Source organism: Cricetulus griseus (genome assembly GCF_003668045.3).
Source record: "Cricetulus griseus strain 17A/GY chromosome 1 unlocalized genomic scaffold, alternate assembly CriGri-PICRH-1.0 chr1_1, whole genome shotgun sequence".
Lineage (NCBI taxonomy): Eukaryota > Metazoa > Chordata > Mammalia > Rodentia > Cricetidae > Cricetulus > Cricetulus griseus.
In genome coordinates, this window is record NW_023276807.1 from 11,797,324 (window position 1) to 11,817,210 (window position 19,887).

Below are 19,887 nucleotides of genomic sequence, written 5' to 3' on the forward strand. Positions count from 1 at the left end.
TCATGGAGACAGGACCAGCTCATTCAGCCTTAGGTAGAGGTGAAAAGCTAGTGGCCAGTTGCTTTGCTTTTTTGATATTCAGTTTGAAGCTTGAACCCCAATATCAGTCTCTGGATCTTTTTTTTGGCGAGTGTGTGTGTGCGTGTGTGCGTGTGTTAGTGTGTGTGTTACATACACTATGTCCTGTGACTCCTGAAAGACATGTTGAGGTCCTAACCCTGCTGCCATCTAACATGGACATAGAATCACTGACAATGTCATTAGTCAAGACCAATGTGGAGTAGGATGGCTCTCTAAGCTAATATGACTGGGAGACAGACAGAAAGATGGTGTCCATGTGAGTATCCAGCACTGAAGGGAGAAACTGAGAGAAGGTAAAGGTGAAGAACAGAATGACTTGTCTGCTAGATTAAGAATAATACCAAGGTTTGCCCTTAGCATTCTCCCAGGGACTCAACCTTCACTCCGTCACTTCCAACTTCCGCCTGCCTCTGTCTCCTGGGTGCTGGGATTAAAGGCGTGTGCCAGATAAAATGTTTAGTTTTTATCACATGTGCATGCATGATTTGTGTATGTGAGTGCAGGCATGCACATGCCACAACATGTGTGTGAACTTCAGGAGCCAGTTCTCTCCTACCATGTCAGTTCTGGGGCTCAATCCCTTTTGCCCACTGAGACATCTTGTCACCCCAGAATTGTTTTAAGTCACTCAGTTTCTTGGACAAGGTAATGGCAGACCTAGAATGAAAATGGGATACTCCAAAACCTTTGCTCTCAGGGCCAGGGTGAATAAGAGATGGCCCATCACCCAGAAGGGGACAGTGAGGACACCTGCCTGTCTCCACTGTGGCTCTAGGTGGAGGGGAAGAAAAGCTTCTCCAAGACATAAGTGCAGCTCAGTGTCTCGAAGCATGCCACCAGTGAAGTGTGAGAGATACCAAGCATAGAAGTAGCTTCTCAGCAGTGGCCCAGGTCCCTTGAATAAGGGACAGGCAAATCTCCCTAGAGAATGAAATCTGAGGCAGACCTCAAAGAATTCCCACAACACACAGAGAAAATTAGCAGTTTAGAAACAACACACACATTCCCTAGCCCAGCAATTTCAGTTCAGCTGTAAATACCCTACAGGGAGGCAAAAACACCATTACTAAGAGGTATGTAGGGAGGGCTTGTAGCAGCTCTAAATGGAATAGCCAGAAGTTGGAAAAGGTTAAAGTGCTCTCTACAGTAGAAAGCATAAACAAATTATGGTAATTATCCATCTCTTAGGACTGTTGAGGAACTGGTTTGAGGATACCCTGTTATCAAAATCCACAGACAATCAAGTCCCTTATATAAGACATGTAGCATTTGCATAGAATATACCCATATGTCCCCTGTACTCACATCATCTCTAGAGTATTTATTACCTCAAGCAAGGCAGATTCTATGCAAATAGCTGTTACTCTGCTATACTGTATTCTTTTTAAAATTTTAATAATTTTATTTTATTTTATGTGCATTGGTGTGAGGGTATCAGATCCCCTGGAACTGGAGTTATAGACATTTTGAGTGGCCACATGGGTGCTGGGAATTGAACCTGGATTCTCTTGAAGAGCAGCCAGTGCTCTTAATCACTGAGCCATCATTCCAGCTCCCTATATTGTATTCTTTAGGGGACAACGACAAGAAGAAAAATCAGCACATGTTTGGCATAGATGAAGATTTGTTGATTAGCGTGTGAGTACATGTGAACAAATGTGCATGTGTGTGTGTACAAGTGTGGTCTATGTAATGCATGTTGAGTGTGATGTTTGTACACAGCATGGAAAGTTCAGAGGCAATGTCAAATGTAAGTGTCAAATGCCCTCTTCTATCCTTCCTGCTCTTTTGAGTCAGGGATTCTCCTAAAACCTGGAGCTTGTCTTTTTAATTATTTTATTATATGTGTTTGGGAGTTTGTCTATCACGTGTGTGTATGATCACTGCAAAGGCCAGAAGAGAGCATCCGATCCTCTGAAACAGAAGTTACAGATGGTTGTGAGCCACCATGTGGATGCTAGGAACCTAACCCAGGTCTTCTGGAAGAGCATCCAATGCTCTTAACCATTAAGCCATCTCTCCAGCCCCTGGAGCTCAGTTTGCTTGGCTAGGTGACAACCAACTAGGCCCAGTGATCCTCCTGTCCCCACCCCAACTTAGTGATGGGTTGCAGGCTTTTTATATGGGAACTAATTCCAATCCTCATGCTTGCACAGCAAACCCTCTTAAATGTTAAACTGTCTTCTCTGCTCTTTTTTTTTTTCAATTTCTTTATGTTTTGGGTATATTTCTTGTGTATAACATTGTTAGTTTTTTCTCATTTGTTTCTTTATCTGGAGACATATCCCTACATAGCCCTGGCTGTCCGGGAACTCTCTATGTAGACTAGGCTGGCCTCAAACTAACAATTCACCTGACTCTGCCTCTGGAGTGCTGGGACTACCTAGCTTGTTTTAGTATTTTTGATGCCTGGTTAGTTAAACCTGCGGTTATCCATAATTACACATGGCTGACTATATCCACACAATGGAATACTAAGTACATGAAAGTGAGAGAAGTAAGGTACAAGTATATTTAAGAACATGTTGATCCAAGGAAACATTTTACACAGTGATGAATGAAGAAGGCAGAGATAAAAATATGATATATGTTCTTTAATACAGATAAGGAGTGGACATGAGATGAAGGGTAGGGGTGCAATTGCCCTCAGGGGGTGGGGTTAAGAGATCTGAGTGATATTATTTGGTGTATCTGCAGCAGGGTTAGTCACTGAACTCGTGCTTTGGTTTGTGTGGTTTTTCCATGAGTATGTTATCCTTCAATCAAACCTTTATTTAAGAAATTGAAAAAAAGCGATGCCCCGGTGAGCACCATGGTGGAGGAAGCCACCAGCTGTTTTTCAGTCCCAGGACCTGTGGTTGGGTTTGAACTTATACTGACGATCAATACTTATTTATTGTAAAAATATAATTTATCATTTGTATCACTCACACAAAAACAGTGAGGACAAAAAGGACAAAATGAGCAATGCAGTACTATGTGTGGAATGGTAGAAAGTGCCACAGAGAAGAATAAAGTGGGGGAGGTGAGGCACTGCCAAGCAATTTAAAACAGAATGGTTACCCTAAGGCCTTTCTGAAAGGATCTAGAAGTTTCTAGATGTGGCCTAGAGAGATCCCAATACAAAAAAATATGAACAAAATATTTAAAAATAGGGGGTGAATGTAGGTGTAGACAGTGTACAAGGACAGAATACTTCCTGAAGGAAACAGAAGAGAAAATTAAAAAGGACAATTCACAAAGAGAAACATCTTGAAATTTTCTGGGATTGCTGGAAGACACCAGTTTCCAACTCAGGCACTGAATGCCTGCGCTGTATAACAAATTTACAAAGAGACCTGTGACTGATGCTCTCATTGATGGGCTGAGTGGGAGTCTGGAGTCCAAAGTGGCAACTTTCTTCTTCCATTTTTGGAGAGCTTCCAAAAACAGCAAGAAGGAAAATAAGTCAATTTCCAGCAAAGAGGGAGACGGGAGACAGAGATAATCTACAGACTCAAAATACACATAAGGACTGCCAAAAGCAACCCCGGCCTCCACAGAAGCAGTGAAGGAGTGAAGACATCAGAAGGCACCTGTGGGGAAGCAGAAAGCAAGGCCCACAAAGGGAAGCAAGGCTTGATGGGAGGGAGGCCAGCAAAAATACACTCCCTGAAGGAAGGCCGGACTCAGAGGAAGAAATGTGAGCCAACAGAACTCAGCAATCAGACCAAGAGAAAACAAAAACACCCAGGAAAGGCAACATTGGCAAGTCCCATGGTGACATTTAGACATTGCTGACAATTGAGTGGGGGGCACAGAGTTGAGAACAAGAATTTCTCAAGTGACCAAAATGAAATGGAAAAACAGAGTCAAAAGGGGATCAGGGAGAAAATGATAGCCGGAAGAGAACCAAGGGGAATCATGAAATCGGTACATGGAAGCCCTGGAGGACCAAGAGCGGCAGAGTACTTTATCATAGAATTTAAGGACAGCCAGTCAGGGAAGGGAGAGTGCTTGTAACAAATGGCATGTGAACAATACAAAATACACATGCAGATTGGTTCAAAATGAATCATAGAACTAAATGCAAGAACCAAACTTACAACATTTTGAAGAAAAAAAATAGGAAGAAAAATTTCATATCCTTCAGTAAAGCCCAGTTCTTGAGAAATGACGCCATGTGTCTTAGAGGTTGGCTTACAGTTTCAGAGGTTTAGTCCATTATCATGGCAGGACATGGCAGCATGCAGGCAGACATGATACTGGAGAAGGATCTGAGAGCTCTGTATATTACAGGCAACAGGAAGTGAACTGAGACACTAGGTGTGGCTTGAGCATATATGAGACCTCAAAGCCTGCCTCTGCAATGACATACTTCCTCCAACAAGGCCACACCCACGCCAACAAAGCGACACCTCTTCATAGTGCCACTCCCTTTGGGGGCCATTTTCTTTCACACCACCACACCATGGGGAAAAATAAATTGTATTTGATCCAAATTTAAAATCTTGGCACTTCAAAAGATAATGAGGACTAGAGAAATGGCTCAGTCTTAAGAGGGCTTACTGCTGTTCCAGAAGACCTGAGTTTGATTCCCAGGACCCATGTCAAATAACTCACAACAGCCTGCAGCTCCAGCTACAGGGGATCTGATACCTTCTTCTGGCTTCACAGTCACCTGAACTCACATACACAGACACATAATTAAAACAACAGCAACAAATACAAACTTAAATAGGTGAGGGGACAAAATAGACATTTTAGAAAAAGACTACAATACATGGTTAACTGATCATTAGATAAGGTGCAAAAGTTAATGCAGAAACCAAATGTTTCTTGGCAAATAATGTTGAGTTGACTATATAGAAAAAAAGAGGGCTAGGTGTTGGTGGTGAACACCTTTAATCCCAGCACTTCAGAGGCAGAGGCAGGCAGATTCCTGTGAGTTCCAGGCCAGCCTGGTCTAAAGAGCGAGTTCCAGAAGAGACTCCAAAGCAATACAGAGAAACCCTGTCTCAAGAAACAAAAAACCAAAATGAAAAAGAAAAAAAAGAATTTCAACTCTTTCCTCACATTACATACAAAAATTAAGTGGTGCACACTTGGAAGGCAGAGGCAGGTAGATCTCTGTGAGTTTGAGGCCAGCCTTGTCTACAGAGTTTCAGGATAGCCAAAGGCTACAAAGAGAAACCTTTTTTGGGAAAATAAAGCAACAACAGAATTAAGCCAAGGCCAGTGAGATGGATCAGTGGGTAAGGACACTTTGTCCCCAACCCTAGTTAATTATTTGAAATGTGAAGGAGAGAACATGGCACATGGCTTAGGCAGGAGGTTCTTGAGTTCAAGATCACCCCCCCCCCCCCCCCCCCCGCCAAAAATAATCCCAAAACAATCACATTAGTCCCTAGGAACTTCTGATCTCTAAAAGACATCTTCCATAAAGGCGCTTTCCACCAGGCCTGAGAATCTGAGTTTGATCCACAGGACTCACATGGTAGAAGGAAAGAACCAGCTCCTGCAAGTAGTCCTCTGCCATCCACATGTACACCACACACACACACACACACACACACACACACACACACACACACTAACAAATAAATAAATAAATGTAATAAAATTTTGATAGGCCAAAGCCTTCAACAATCCTTTCCCTAAAGAAAGAAACGTGCGGCTAGGGGTGTAGCTCAGTTGGTAGAGTACTAGGCTAACATTCAGGAAGCCCTAGGTTTGGTTATCAGCACAACATAAAAACAGGCATGGTGGTGCTTGAGTGTGATCCTAGCACTTGGGAAGTGAGGGGAGGAAGATCAGAAATTCAAGGTTATTCTCGGCTACATAGTGAGTTTAAGGCCAGCCTGGGCTACTAGAGACCCTGTCTCAAACCACAAAACAGAGATAGTGGCTAATCTTGGATATTTTAAGGATAAGTACATGGTACATAAATTTGAATAGATATTTAATGTACAAATCAATCAGAAAGATATAGTAAAAAATATAGTATATATGATTATATACTAGAAAAAAAGGATGGCCAGACTAAGGGAAAATTTTGTGTATACACAGATGCCCAACCTTCATTTATAATGAGAAAGCACATTATAGTCATGTGAGATAGTTTTTCACATCCAATACTATGGCAACAATTAAAAGTTTCACATCCAATACCATGGCAACAGTTAAAAGGCTGGCAACATCAAGTACTGGTGAGAACAGAGTACAAAAGGAATTCTCATCCCATGCTGTTGGGAGTGTAATTTGGCATAATCACTTTTGCTCTGAGACTCTCTCCCACCCCTAGGTATATAATTTAGAGGAACCCCTGTCCTTGTGGCCAGAAGACATGTATGAGAATGCTCACAACAAAGTTATTATACCAGCCAGCTTATCTATATACACTACATAATTTGTGGTCTGATCACACAGTGGGATACATTCCGAAAATAAAACAAGATACAGCTACCCAGAGTCTAGCCATGTGAGACAGAAGGTGTAAGGCAGATAGATGTGCATGGGTGAATGGAGTCCTCTCAGAACAATAGGAAAAGCGCATGCTGCTTGTGGGTTCCATACACAGGATTAAAAAAAAAAAGAAAACCAGAGGCTGCTAAACGTATGAGACAGAATCATAGTTACTTCTCAGACGGAGGTACCATTTCAGGCATCGGCAGCCTTCTATGTATTAGCTGGTTGATGAGTTTTCGAGAATTCATTTCACCCTCCTTTAAGCTACGTGTATACATTTTAGGTACTTTTTGCATACAGATTTCTCAGTATAAAAACAGCAGAACTTTATGTTAAATGGAAGTAGCTGGCTGGTCACAAGGGACCACATATTGCCAAATTCCATGTGTGTGAAACGTCAGACTTGGGAAATGTATTGAGACGGACAGTAGATTAGTGGTTGTCCACATCTGTGGAGGTGAGACAGCAACAGGGAGAGCTAATGGGCCCAGCGTTTCTTTGGGGAGAGAGGAAAGCCTTCTAAAATGGATTGTGGGAACAGTTGCATAACTGTGAAAATCCTAAAATCCATGGGATTGTATGCTTCAAAGGGGCAAATTACATGTTATGGGAATTGTATCTCAACAAAGCTTTTATTTAAAAGGGTAGGAAAATAAGGCCCTCGGAAAGCATCTGGATGGGCAACGAGATGGTGACGCTGACAAAGAGAAAGGAAGACTGTGCCAGGGACGCTCAAATTTTAACACGTATCCACATTGCCTGCAGGCCCAAACAGTCCCTTTGGCTCTATTCATAGATTTTTGTGATTTTTATAGGTCTGGAGTGAGATCAAGAATCTGCCTTTCTAAGATGCTGATACTGTTGGCCCAGGGATTACAGTGGAAAGACAAGGTGCCCAGTTAATTCACATTGGATGGGGAGGTGAATGAATGGATTGTGTGTCTGGGGGGAATGGATTGGTGAAAGCTGAATGGCTAAATAAATGGGTTGGGGCCTGGAGAGATGGCTCCATGGTTAAGATCTTGTTGTACATATATATGAACATCTGAGTTCAGATATCATTGCCAAAGTGAAAAAGTAGGCTGTGGCCTTGTGGGGCTGGAACCCCAGTACTGTGGATGGCGAAGACAGGGTCTACTGAGGATTGCTGGCCAGCAACTTAACTCCAGGTTCAGGAAGAGGCTTTGTCTCAAAAGACAGTAAGATAGAGGTTGATAGAGAAGGGCATCCAACATCCTCCCCCTTGGCTTCTGCAAGTGCACGTGCAAGCTTATACATGTGCAAGCTTACACTTGTGCACACACACACCACACACACCGAGCAATGGATAAGGCATAGAGAGATGAACAGCTGTTTTCACCTACTAGCTGTGAAATGTCTGGTAAGCGACTTCACTACCCTCAACTTCATTGTCAGCGTGTGTGAAAATGTGTGTAAATCACCAGATGTGGTGCTCGTGCCTGTCATTCTAGCACTTGGCAGCCTGAGGGCGGGGGACCATGAGATCAAGGCCAGCTTGTATTACCAAGTGAGACCCTGCCTAAAAAAACAACTGGGGATTTTTTTTTTTTTTTTCCGAGACAGGGTTCCTTTGTGTAACAGTCCTGGATGTCCTGGAACTCGATTGGTAGACCAGGCTGGCCTCAAACTCACTGAGAGATTCTCCTGTCTCTGCCTCCCAGGTGCTGGGATTAAAGGTGCATGCCACCACTGCCTGGCTAACACTGGGAATATTTATGCGTGTTCTATGAGCTAATACTCCTTGGGAGAGCCCAGCATGCACATGGGCTGCTTCACTTTTTTGCTTGCATCTGGCCGTTACCATCATATATCACCGGGCTGTACTGTGTGGTTGATACGAGAGGCTTGTAGTTTGGATCCATCTTGTTTCCATAGTGACCCATGCTGACCTCGAATTGGATCAGGTCCTTAAACTTGGGCATCATGGTACAGGAAAGGAAGACAACGCACAGCCCATACTTGTGCCGATACTGCTGTCTCTAAAACAATAACCACAGATACACACACCCTCAGTCTATAAGGAATGAGTATGGCTAACCTGACAGGCAGGGACAGGAGAACGAGTACCCCGTGTTTTCCCTAAAATGTTCTGTGTTCCACTTTGGGATGAACTAGATCATTACTGACATCTTGCACAGGCTGATCAAGTGCAGTTGCTTCCAGTATCTCTGTCACTCAGACAATCCACCCAGCTGGGTCATTCTTTCCCTCTCTGAAGCTGGGCAGGAAGGTCTCTTCTGTGGTTAAACTTGGCTCTGAGTTAGGACAAGAAGAGTTCAAATACGCATGCACACACACATAGAGCCCTGCTCTTGGTGACTCCCATCAAGTCCCTCTCTCTTGTGCAGGAAGGCTGCCCCTTTCCACTTCTGCCTCAGCTGTCAATTGTCTGTTTCTAATTATGTCTGTTTCCACCGTGCCACCCACCTACCTAGGTCCTCTATTCACAATAGCCTCTCATTTCTATTGCTAACATTTGCGCTATTTCTGCCTTCTCCTCTCCTACTTTCCTTTTCCCTCCCTCTCTTTCTCAATCTCTTCCTTTCCTTCTTTTTCTTAAAAACAAACAAACAAACAACAACCAGTTTCAATCTGTAGCCCAGGCTGGCATAGAATTTATGGCAGTCCAGCTTTCTGATTGATGGGATTACAGCAGATATGAGCTACCGCAGCTACCAGGGGCTTCAGACTCTGTCTCTCAATCTCTCTCTCTCTCTCTCTCTCTCTCTCTCTCTCTCTCTCTCTCTCGATCTCTGATCTCCTTTCCTCTCCTCCCGTCCTGGCCATGGTGTCATGTTAGACTCCATCCTCAGCTCTCGTCTCCTTTAAGTCCACCTACTCTTACCAGGCCATTGTTACTAGGACCACAGATTCAATCATGATGTCCTTGTCTCATGCCATTGTAGGTAGCAGCTTCCAGATGGAGAGATGTGTACATCTCTCAAGAGAGAGATAGGATTTGTCATCTCCCATATCACTTTCCTTCTTCAGGGAACCCATGTTTATGGTTGACACTGTTGACCATGCTGTCACCCAAGGCAGAAAATGGCCATGTGCCTATAGGAGTCAGCCTCACTTTTGACTGTTTTCAAGGGGCCTCTGGACCCTGTCTTCTCTCCTCCTACTCCCCTCTGCTAAGACTATATCCATATTTCTATTGACTGAGTTACCTCAGTTTATTCCCCTCCAATCTGTTGTTTATCCTGTTCCTCTACCCCAGTGGTTTTCAACTTTCCTAGTGCTTCGACCTTCAATACAATTCCTCATGTTGTGGTGACCCCTAACCATAAAATTACTTTTATTGCTTACTTCATAACTGTAATTTTGCTACTGTTCTGAAGCCTAACGTAAATATCTGTGGTTTTCCAATTGTCTTAGGTGACCCCTGTGAAAGGGTTATTCAGCTCCCAAAGGTTGAAAGCCACTGCTCTGCTCTTCCTGTTCAGGGGGTCTCCACTGGGTTCTTCAAATCCAAATGCATTAAATTCTCTTACAAAGCCCAAAGAATGAGGATGGGAATGAACCTTCTTCCTTCTTAAAAAGCAGGTTCACAAAGCTGAAGCCCTGTGTTTGAAGGATCTGTGACCACTAGGGATTTGGCTCGGCATGAAAGCCCTGGAAGGTGCTTGTGGTAATACTGATGGAGCATCCTTATACTTCCAACAGATTGGTGGCCAGTGCCTCTTGCAGTATTGGAAACTGGTGTTCACAGTAGATCTGGGGGAATGTAGAGAAACTGCATCTTTTTTCCTGGGTTAACTGTTTCCTGTGATTACCTCTATCTGGGTCACTTCTCGAGATAGATCCTTTATCACAGAGTCTTGCTGAGACTTCATCCGGGTGATTATCTCCACGAAGATCCGGCCTTGATAAGTTAAACCATCCTTAACAGCATCAAAAATACACTAGAGCAACAGAGAAAAGGGGATGATCAAAAAAAAAAGGGGGGGTAATTGAACCTCCCTGGAGTCCACACAGCAAAGGCAAGACTATCCAGGGACAGTCTGCTTGGGGATGCCTCCAACCACAGCCCTACTAAAGAATTCCAGGTAACCAAGAAGCCTCTGGGTCCTGATCCTCTTCTGTGCTCTTCACATCCACTATTTCACGTTCATGTATTTTGCCTGCCAAGCAGACCTGAAGGATTTTGAATTACACAGATGTCTAGGGCTTGGAGGGGATGGCGATCACTAGAGTGAGTGTTCCCAACCTGGCCAATCAACCTTTGCTCTGCCGGCTTGTAGAAAGTGATTGGTCCAAGAAGAATGCTGAAGCCCAACAGAGGCCAACCAGAGTGCCTCCCTGACCCTGTGGGCAGAGTCCCAGCAAGAACAAACTGTGGCAGGAGACTAAGGCTGAGGAGCCACCCATAGGGAGGCATGGAAGGAGAGGCAGAGGTTGTGACAGGGAAGGGCTCCTCTCACAAACTCCCACCAGCCTCATTAAGTCCCCCCCCTCATTTTTCCTTTTATTTATTTCAGTTTATTTTTACTTATGTGTTGAGGGATGGAGTATATCATGGCATGAGGTTGGAGGTCCAAGGACAGCTTTTGGGAGTCGGCTCTCTCTTTCTATAAGTAGGTTCCAGGACTGAACTCAGGGCATCAGGTGTGGTATTAGGGCTCTTTACTGGCTGAGCCATCTTTTTTTTTTTTTTTTTGAGAAGGAACTGCGATCATAGCCTAGCTAGCTTCAAACTCATGATCTTCTTGCATTAACCTTCCAAGTATCCCCATTCTTGGTTAAACTAATCTGAGTTGGGTTCCCAGCATTAGTCAGCAGTCTTGAGCAACCTTGCAATTTTTTTTTTTTAACCCAGTGTGCCTTTTCTACCTGTGGGTTTCATCTTCAGTGCCTTACCTAGAGCACTCCATTTGACCTTTTCTGGTACCAAGACTTAGGACCTTTGTATATTTATGTACATGTTACATTAGGACTCTTGTATATATTATGGCTATTTCTGCACCCATGTCCATTCTCTCCTATTAGGAGCTGGACAGAGGTCAGACAGAGTCCTCCCTGGACACTCCCAAGTTTGCAGTGCTTCACACACAGTCAACTTTACCTCTACTGTCCCCCAAAGTTGACAGGAAACACTTACAGTACCATCCTCAGGGATTCTAAAAGGGGCCTTTTTACCCCCACGTAGAGTCAGGAAGCTGGGGCCAAAGCAGGGCAGGAAGCCAGAGTACATTCCTGGAAGCAGAGAGAGTGAGAAAGCTCAGGGGCTCGGGTGGGAGGGGTGCAAGGGCAGGGTCCCAGGCTCTGCTTGCCTTGGATCTCCTCCCCAGTGGATGAGATCTGGTTGAGGCACAAGCTGGCAGACCCAATCACTTCCCAGCAATCACGTTTGGAGCTGAAAAACACACTGCAGGCTGAGTCCCTGGCCCAGCTCTGTTTCCTCCTCCCCAGAGCGTGGGTCTGCCTCTAGTCCATTTGCTCACCAGTCCACGACTCTGAACTTGATGTAGCTAGAGAGGCAGGGCAGCTGCAAGGGAAAGCAGGAGGCACAGTGAGGGTATAATGGCATGGTGAGGTCCTCATGGGGACCTTACAAACAGCTGGGAAGGCCTGCCTCCATTCCTATTCAATCACCGACAAGCCAAATTTATCACTATGCTTGGGCACTTTTGTCTTCCAGGCTTCCTACTTATTTTACTTTTCAGAGACAGGGTTTCTCTGGGTAGCAGTCCTGGCTGTTCTGGAACTTGCTTTGTAGACCAGGCTGGCCTCAAACTTATACAGACCCTCCTGCCTCTGCCTACCGAGTGCTGGGATCACAGGTATGCACCACCAATGCCTGGCTCAGGCTTCCCACTTATAAGGACTGCTGGCAAACCTCTGAGATGATACATCACTTTGTATTCATTTTATTGTTAAGATTTAGTTTGTGTCTACAAGAGCTAGATCCAGGACAGCCTCCAAAGCCACAGAGAAACCCTGTCTTGAAAAAGCCAAAAACAAAAAAAAAGAAAAAAAAAAGAAAAGAGAGAAAGAAAGAAAGGAAGGAAGAAAGAAAGAAATTAGGAAAGATTCAGTTTGTGTCTGTAAGTGTTTGCCTGTGTCTGTGTAAGTACACCACATGGATTTCTGGTGTTAGAAGAAGGCATTGGATCTCCTGGGACTGAAGTTACAAATTGTTGTGAGCCTCCGCATAGGTATTGGGAACTGAACCTGGGTCCTCTCCAATATTGACAAGAGTTCTTAACCACAGAGCCATCTCTCTAGCCCATTGTGTATTCCTGATATTAACATAGACCCCTGTTTGTTTAAATTTCAGGACTGGAACTGGTGAGTTGGCTCAGTGGGTAGAAGAGATTGCTGTGCAAGTTCAATGACCTGAGCTCAACCTCTTGAAACCTACCATGTGAGCAATGAACCAACTCTCCCTCCTCCTCCTCCTCCTCTCTCTCTCTCTCTCTCTCTCTCTCTCTCTCTCTCTCTCTCTCTCTCTCTCTCTCTCTCTGAAACAAGGTTTCTCTGTGGCTTTGGAAGCTATCCTGTAACTAGCTCTTGTAGACCAGGCTGGTCTCAAACTCACAGAAATCTGCCTGCCTCTGCCTCCCAAGTGCTAGGATTAAAGGGGTGTGCCCGGCTTTTGTTTGTTTGTTTGTTTTTTCTGAGAACCAGTTTCTCAAGTTTGTTTGACCTCTATACATGCACCCTGGCACATGCATGCCCACACACATGCCCACAACAAGGGTTGTGTGGGTGCTGGGAACTGAACCCAGGTCCTCTGCAAGAGCAATAAGTGCTCTTAACCATGGAGATATTTTTTTCAGCTCTTGCCTGTTTTCCTTTTTAATGTGGGTGAAAGGGCACCCTTACTGTTCTCTACTGGCTTGATAGTATATCCTGAACTTCCTAACAGGCAGAGCTTCTTTTGCTGAGCTTAGTGGACCCAGCCTTTATCCACACCAACACCAGAATTTCCTCTTTGGATTTGAGGAAGGGGAGGGAGGGTGTGATGGAGCAGCCATACCTGAATCTGGAAAGTGAGGATTTGGTTCCATATTGGGCTGTCACTCTGGCTCTGTGGATGTGTCCTGAGCTGAGAACACCCAGAGGTTCAATCAGTGCCACCCTGTCCCCTCCTCCTGCTACTGGCCTTTCTTTCACACCTCCCTGTCCAGTCCACAGGTGGACACTTTCTGCGGTACCCAAGTGAACAGACTAATTCCCAACCCTTGGCCTAAAGTTATCCTTCACCAATAATTTCTCCACAGCTTCTTTCTCTTGACTATCTTAAAGTGCTTACCTCCTCACCCTTCTTTCTTGAAGTGTTGGAGACTGAAAACCCAGTTTCATACATGCTAGGTAAGCACTCCACCACTGAGCAACTCCCCAATTTCTTTTGTTTTGTTTTTCTGTTATTTTTTTTTGTTTAGTTTTTTTAAATTTACTTATTTTATATGTATGTTTTGTTTGCATGTATGTCTGTGTATCCCATGTTGCCTGGTGCCAGAGGAAGTCAAAAAAGGGTGTTAGCTCCCCTGGAACTGGAATTTCAGATGGTTGTGAACTACCATGCTGATGCCAGTAATTAAACCCAGGTCCCCTGGAAGAGCAGCCAGTTCTCTAACTGCAGAGCCAGCCCTAATTTGGTTTTGTTTTGAGACAGTGTCACTGTGTAGCTCTGGCTAGCCTGGAACTCACTATATGTAGACTAGGCTGGACTCAGAGTGGGGTCCTGCACTTCAGCCTATGCACCACTTTGCCTAGGTGCCACTTTCTCTGGGTCTCAGACCCTTTCTGTACCTACCTTGTTCCCAATTAGTTCCACCTCCAAGGCAGGAGAAGCTGACTGGTGTTTCCCTAGGACAGGAAGGAGGTTTGGAGGACTTCTGAGACAGATGCATTTCCTTTTGAGGGGTCAGGGAGAGGAAATGGGGGAACTGGACAACTTTTTACCCTCCCTCTCAATTTAGCTTGGTTTCCCTCTGGGCAGACCAGTCTTCTAGTTTACACAATGGTCCCAGTGTATATGCATGCTTCTCTTCCCTCCCTCCCTCCCTCCCTCCCTCCCCTCCTCCCTCCCTCCTCCCTCCCTCCCTCCCTCCCTCCTTCCCTCCATGTCTTTCTCTTCCTCTCTCCTCTGTGTGTCTCTGTCTCTGTCTCTCTCTGTCTCTCTCTCTCTTTCTCTCTGTCTCTCTCTCTCTCTGTGTGTGTGTGTGTGTGTGTGTGTGTGTGTGTGTGTGTGTGTGTGTGTGTATACAGGATGTCTTAGAGAAGACTGATCCTGTATCTGGACACCAAAACCAGGTCAATGGCTTGAAGCCTTGAAAAGATATCTAAGGGAATTTATATAAACAGTTGTACTGGGGCGTTGGTGGCGCACGCCTTTAATCCCAGCACTTGGGAGGCAGGGCAGATGGATCTCTGAGTTCGAGGCCAGCCTGGTCTACAAAGCAAATTCCAGGACAGCCAGAGCTACATAGAGAAACCCTGTCTTCAAAAAGGAAAAAGACAATTGTGATATTCAGTGTCCCTCCATCCCCCTCCAGTTCCCTCCTCCCTGACTCTAACTGAAATGGAGGTCCTCTGCACAGTAGATGAAGAACTGCAAGTAAGCCAGGCTGACTGGGGCTGCTGCCGACTTGAAGATCTTGACTTGGGTGCCAGTCTCATAGGGCAGCTTTTGATCTACCTGGAGGCACCAGAGAATTGGACAGGGTCAGGGTCAGAGGCACAGTCATGTTGACCCACTTTGATTTTTCCCAATTTCCCACTTGATGCAGGGAGAGTGAACAACCCCTTAATGACACACTGAACAAAGGCAGTATAGACTAATGACCACTTGGAAGGCTCAGAGGTACCCAAAGAAGAGGTACCCAAGGAAAGAGCAAGTTAAGAAATATTCCTGGGGATTGGGAGGGGAGCCTCACCAGTGCCATATCTCCCACACCGAGGGCACAGATGGTGACTTTCAGGTAGCCTCTCACCCCACTGTTGGTCTTATTTTTCTGGCAGAGGCCTAACCATTTCCTTAGGAGTGTGTGACCTGGGGAGGCAGAGTCAAAGTTGGAGACCCTCCAGTCTCCATCTCTCTCTCCTGAAAACAGCCTTTGTTTCCAGGGAAAATGGGGCAGGTAATGTCTCATATTCTGGCTCTCATCTAACAGTAGAAAAGAACCGAAGTCCCCTCTACCACTAAGCAATGATGGTACAAGCCTGCCAACTAGTGCAAGCAGCTCTCTGCCCTTAGATCCAATCTCAACTTGGTATCTATATTATGGCTGACTCGTGGTAAAATTCCCCACTTCAATCTCAATCTCTTGTAGAATAGTGGTGACAAGAGCTGGGATGAGTAGGATGAAGGAGAAAGAGAGAGGATGGTTAGTGGGTACAGATGCAACTGGATAGGAAGGAATAGGATCTCTATAGCAAGGTAATGATGATGGACAATAATTGTCTATTTCAAAATGATAGAAAGGTTATTAAACATTCTCAATGCAAAGAAATGACAGCAAGTGGGAGGAGGCCAGCTTGGCTATATAAGATCTTGTCTCAAAAAAACCCAAAAAAACAAAAAAACAAAAAAAAAACAAAAAACAAATGCCAGTGAAGGCAGACACCAAGGACTGGCCAAGATACTGAGAGTGATGTTGAGAGTTCAGCCTTAAAAAAGATATTCTACCCTTCTGATGTTCCTTCTAAAGGTCAAGAGACATTGTGGGAGAGGCCGGAAGATAGGGAGATGGGCTGAGAACCACCACCCACTAGGCACAACACAACCGTTATGATCATGAACTCACAGCAGCTGTGGTTACCTGCTCTGAGCCTGTGCAAGGCGGCCCCATTAACCATCAGTCACAGATCGAGGAGGGGTTCATGGGTTCCTATCCTTGCTACTAAACTATTGGCTGTTGATAAACTTTGAGAGATGGGGAACCACTGTCTTTAGCTGTGCACATACCACTGAGCCCACCAAGCTCCAATGGATAGCTCTAAACCCATGGTCACACAGATGACTCTGGTTAAATTCACTGGATCACAAAACTGTGTGTGTGTGTGTGTGGTGTGTGTGTGTGTGTGTGTGTGTGTGTGTACGTGTGCATATATATATATATATATATATTATATATATGGTTAAGAGCACCGGCTGTTCTTCCAGAGATCCTGAGTTCAATTCCCAGCAACCACATGGTGGCTCACAACCATCCATTATGAGATCTGGTGCCCTCTTCTGGTGTGCAGATATACATGGAAGCAGAATGTTGTATACATAATAAATAAATAAAATCTTTTTAAAAAAAAGAGTGTTGGGTAAGAGAATAACAAGCATTACATGTGTATGTGAAGAGGTCAAAGAACACATTTAGTCAATTTATATATACATTTAAGTTATATATATACATATATATAAATTAAAGTAAGTATGCATTTAAAAAGCATGATATGAGGTATATGCCTGTGATCCAAGAGGCAGAGGCTAGTTCGTGAGTTCTAGGCTAGCCTGGACTTCATAATAAGAGCCAGCCTCAAGAAAAACAACACAAGTTTGAAAAATAACAAAGCTGTGGTCTTCTGGTCCTGGCTTTACACATTAGAAATACACGTTAGAGTTTCAATAACAATTTAGCATTTTACCACCCCCCTGCAATGTCTTAAACTTTTCAGAGAAAGATGGTATTAGTATACATTATGATAAAATATACCATAAAGTAGAGTAAACATTTTCAAGCATGGAAAGTAACTCATATTCTGTGATATCTTCTCTCCATTTGCTGGGGATTCTGAGGGATTTGGACTCCTGGTCTACTTTGTCTCAGAAGGCACATGCGCTTGCAATAACTGTCACTTACCTGGGGCATGGTAGATAAACCCAATGTCAGTCTGAAAAGATAAGAGTAAGTTGAAGATTAGCTATAGGTTGGTTTTTGTTTTTATTTTCAGACAGGTTTTCACTATGTAGCTCTGGCTGTCCTGGAACTCACTATGTAGACCAGGCTGGCTTTGAACTCACAAGAGATCCATCTGCTTGCCTCTGCTGGGATTAAAGGCATCCACTACTATGCCCAATAAGCTTGGATCTTAAATGTCCTCCAAAGTACCAGGCCTTAAAAGCTCAGTCCGCAACCTGTTCCTGTGTGGAAGGGGTGGAGCCTTTAGGAGTTGGAGCATAGTGGGAGGATTTTAGGTCACTGGTCAGCATTCTTTTGAAGAAGATTTGGGCAACCCATCCTCTCCCTTTTATATTTCTTCCTATTTCAGCCATATCCTTTTTATATAATGTGCCACCACAGGCCCAAAGCAACAGGACTAACGTTTACAATCCCGAGCCAAAGTAAACCCTCCTCATTATATGTTGATTATCACAGGCATTTGTTTTAGTGAGGGAAAGTTGTGTAGCACAAGCCAACACCAAGATTTGCAATTCCAACTAACCCAGTGGCATACTAGACCGGTGCTTGAGTGTGGGGCTTAATCTCAACTCTGTCTTCAGAAAAAAAACAAAAAAACAAAAAAACAAACAACAACAACAAAAAAAAACTGGCAGTACCACTGTCCTTTCTATAGAGAAGGCTCCTGAGTTTGAAAGATGTCTCAAAGGCTTAACAGTTGCTAAGCAAGAATGCTAGAAACTTCAAGAATTTCCCCTCAACTCTCCCTTGTCCCTGGGTAGGGAAGGGCATCTCCATGCTAGGGAATGAGGATGATCAAGTGGTAGCTGGCAGAGACTACGTGGCTTTCCTTCCTCCTAGGAGATGGCATCAGACTGGGGCCTGAGGAGCATGCTACAGGACAAGAGGCAGTGTAAATAGTGCCGTGCCAAGGTTCCACCGATCATTAACAAGATTCTATACATAGGCCTGTTTTCAAACTCACTCCCCCTCTTGGATTAGGTCGGCAAAACTTCTTAGACAAAAAAGAAGAAAGGAAGAAGGGAGAGGAGAAGAAAAAGAAGGAGGAGGAGGAGGCAGTAGCAGCTGGGCTAGGGCACTTTGCCAGCTTACACAAGGCCACACGTTTAATTCCTAGCAACACACACTGTACAACCTATACAAAACTGGACTTCACTGATATGGTTTTCTTCCTCTTCTATCCCTTGTGTGGGGGATTGAACCAGGGCACAGTGCATGCTAAGTAAGTCCTTTATTCTGAGCTACATCCCCCTCCCTAGACTTCATCAAAACAGAAGTTTCTGCTTTTTTACTATGGAGACACCTTTTAGCTGTAAAAATAGAAGTATTGGACTGGCAAGATGGCTCAACATGTAAAAGTGCTTGCTGTGTAATCCTGGAATCCTGAGTTCAATCCCCAGGCCCCACGGTAGAAGGAACCGACTTCTAAACGTTGTCCTCCTCTCTCCTCTACATAGGCACCATGACTTGTGCACATGGGTGCCCACGTGTATACACACACACACACACACACACACACACACACACACACACACACACGATAAATGACATAAAAATAAAAAATCTGGGCATTTGGGAGATGGCTCAGTTGGTAAAATACTAAACAAACACAAATACCCAAGTTCAATCCTTAGTACCTACATAAAATCTAGGCATGATACTGACCTCCACAAACATACATGCAAGTACACCCACACATAGATGTGCACAAACACATGCACACAAAATAAAAATAAATAAAACTGGGGGCTGGAGAAATGGCTCAGTGGTTAAGAGCATTGACTGCTCTTCCAGAGGACCTGGGTTCCATTCCCAGGACCCACATGGTAGTTCACAACTGTCTGTAATTCCAGTTCCAGGGGACCCCAACACCCATGGCAAAACACCAATGTACATAAAATAAAAATAAATACATTTTAAAATAAATATGTAAATAGAACTCATCATGTTTAAAAATAAAATTATTCAAATTAAATAAAAATACAAATTAAATAAGTTGGGCATGGTGGCTCATGTTCTGTCATTGCAGCACCAGGGAAACTGAGGCAGGAGTCTTGCCATGAGTTTGAGGCCAGCCTGAACCATATAGTGAGTTCTTGGCCACTTCTTCACTAGAACATCTTTCCCCCACCCATCCTCAAAGGCAGCAATCTCTTTCTACAGTTCTTCAACATCTAGGGTGATCTTTTTGGGTCCACAAATAGAAGCCGAGATTTGGCCAGTGTCCATAGTACCATGGAACTGAGTAACTCAGCATGAAGCACAATCCTTATCTAAACATGACATACTTTAACCCTCACAGTGCTCGTGTAGATTGTGTACACTACTATTACAGTTATTACTGTTGTTGTTATTTTTAGCAGCCCACAGCTGAGGAAGCAGAGGCTAAGAGTAACCTGTCTGAGCACTCCTCCCAACGCCCCCCCCACACCCCCCCCTCGCCTCCCTGCCAGGTTGATAGGCAGATCCCGGA

General features: G+C 44.4%; 1 protein-coding gene across 1 annotated transcript in view; it reads right to left on the reverse strand.

Moving 5' to 3' along the window:
* Fer1l5 (fer-1 like family member 5) overlaps positions 1-19,887 on the reverse strand; it is a 48,193-nt gene that overhangs the window by 22,181 nt on the left and 6,125 nt on the right. The window contains exons 8-17 of the mRNA XM_035452480.1: positions 17,355-17,385; positions 15,435-15,550; positions 15,076-15,196; positions 14,312-14,364; positions 13,532-13,600; positions 11,994-12,037; positions 11,823-11,905; positions 11,651-11,745; positions 10,326-10,454; positions 8,351-8,528 (exon numbers count right to left, since the gene is read on the reverse strand). Coding sequence (XP_035308371.1) covers positions 8,351-8,528; positions 10,326-10,454; positions 11,651-11,745; positions 11,823-11,905; positions 11,994-12,037; positions 13,532-13,600; positions 14,312-14,364; positions 15,076-15,196; positions 15,435-15,550; positions 17,355-17,385 — 919 coding nt within the window. The remainder of the gene's footprint in view (positions 1-8,350; positions 8,529-10,325; positions 10,455-11,650; positions 11,746-11,822; positions 11,906-11,993; positions 12,038-13,531; positions 13,601-14,311; positions 14,365-15,075; positions 15,197-15,434; positions 15,551-17,354; positions 17,386-19,887) is intronic.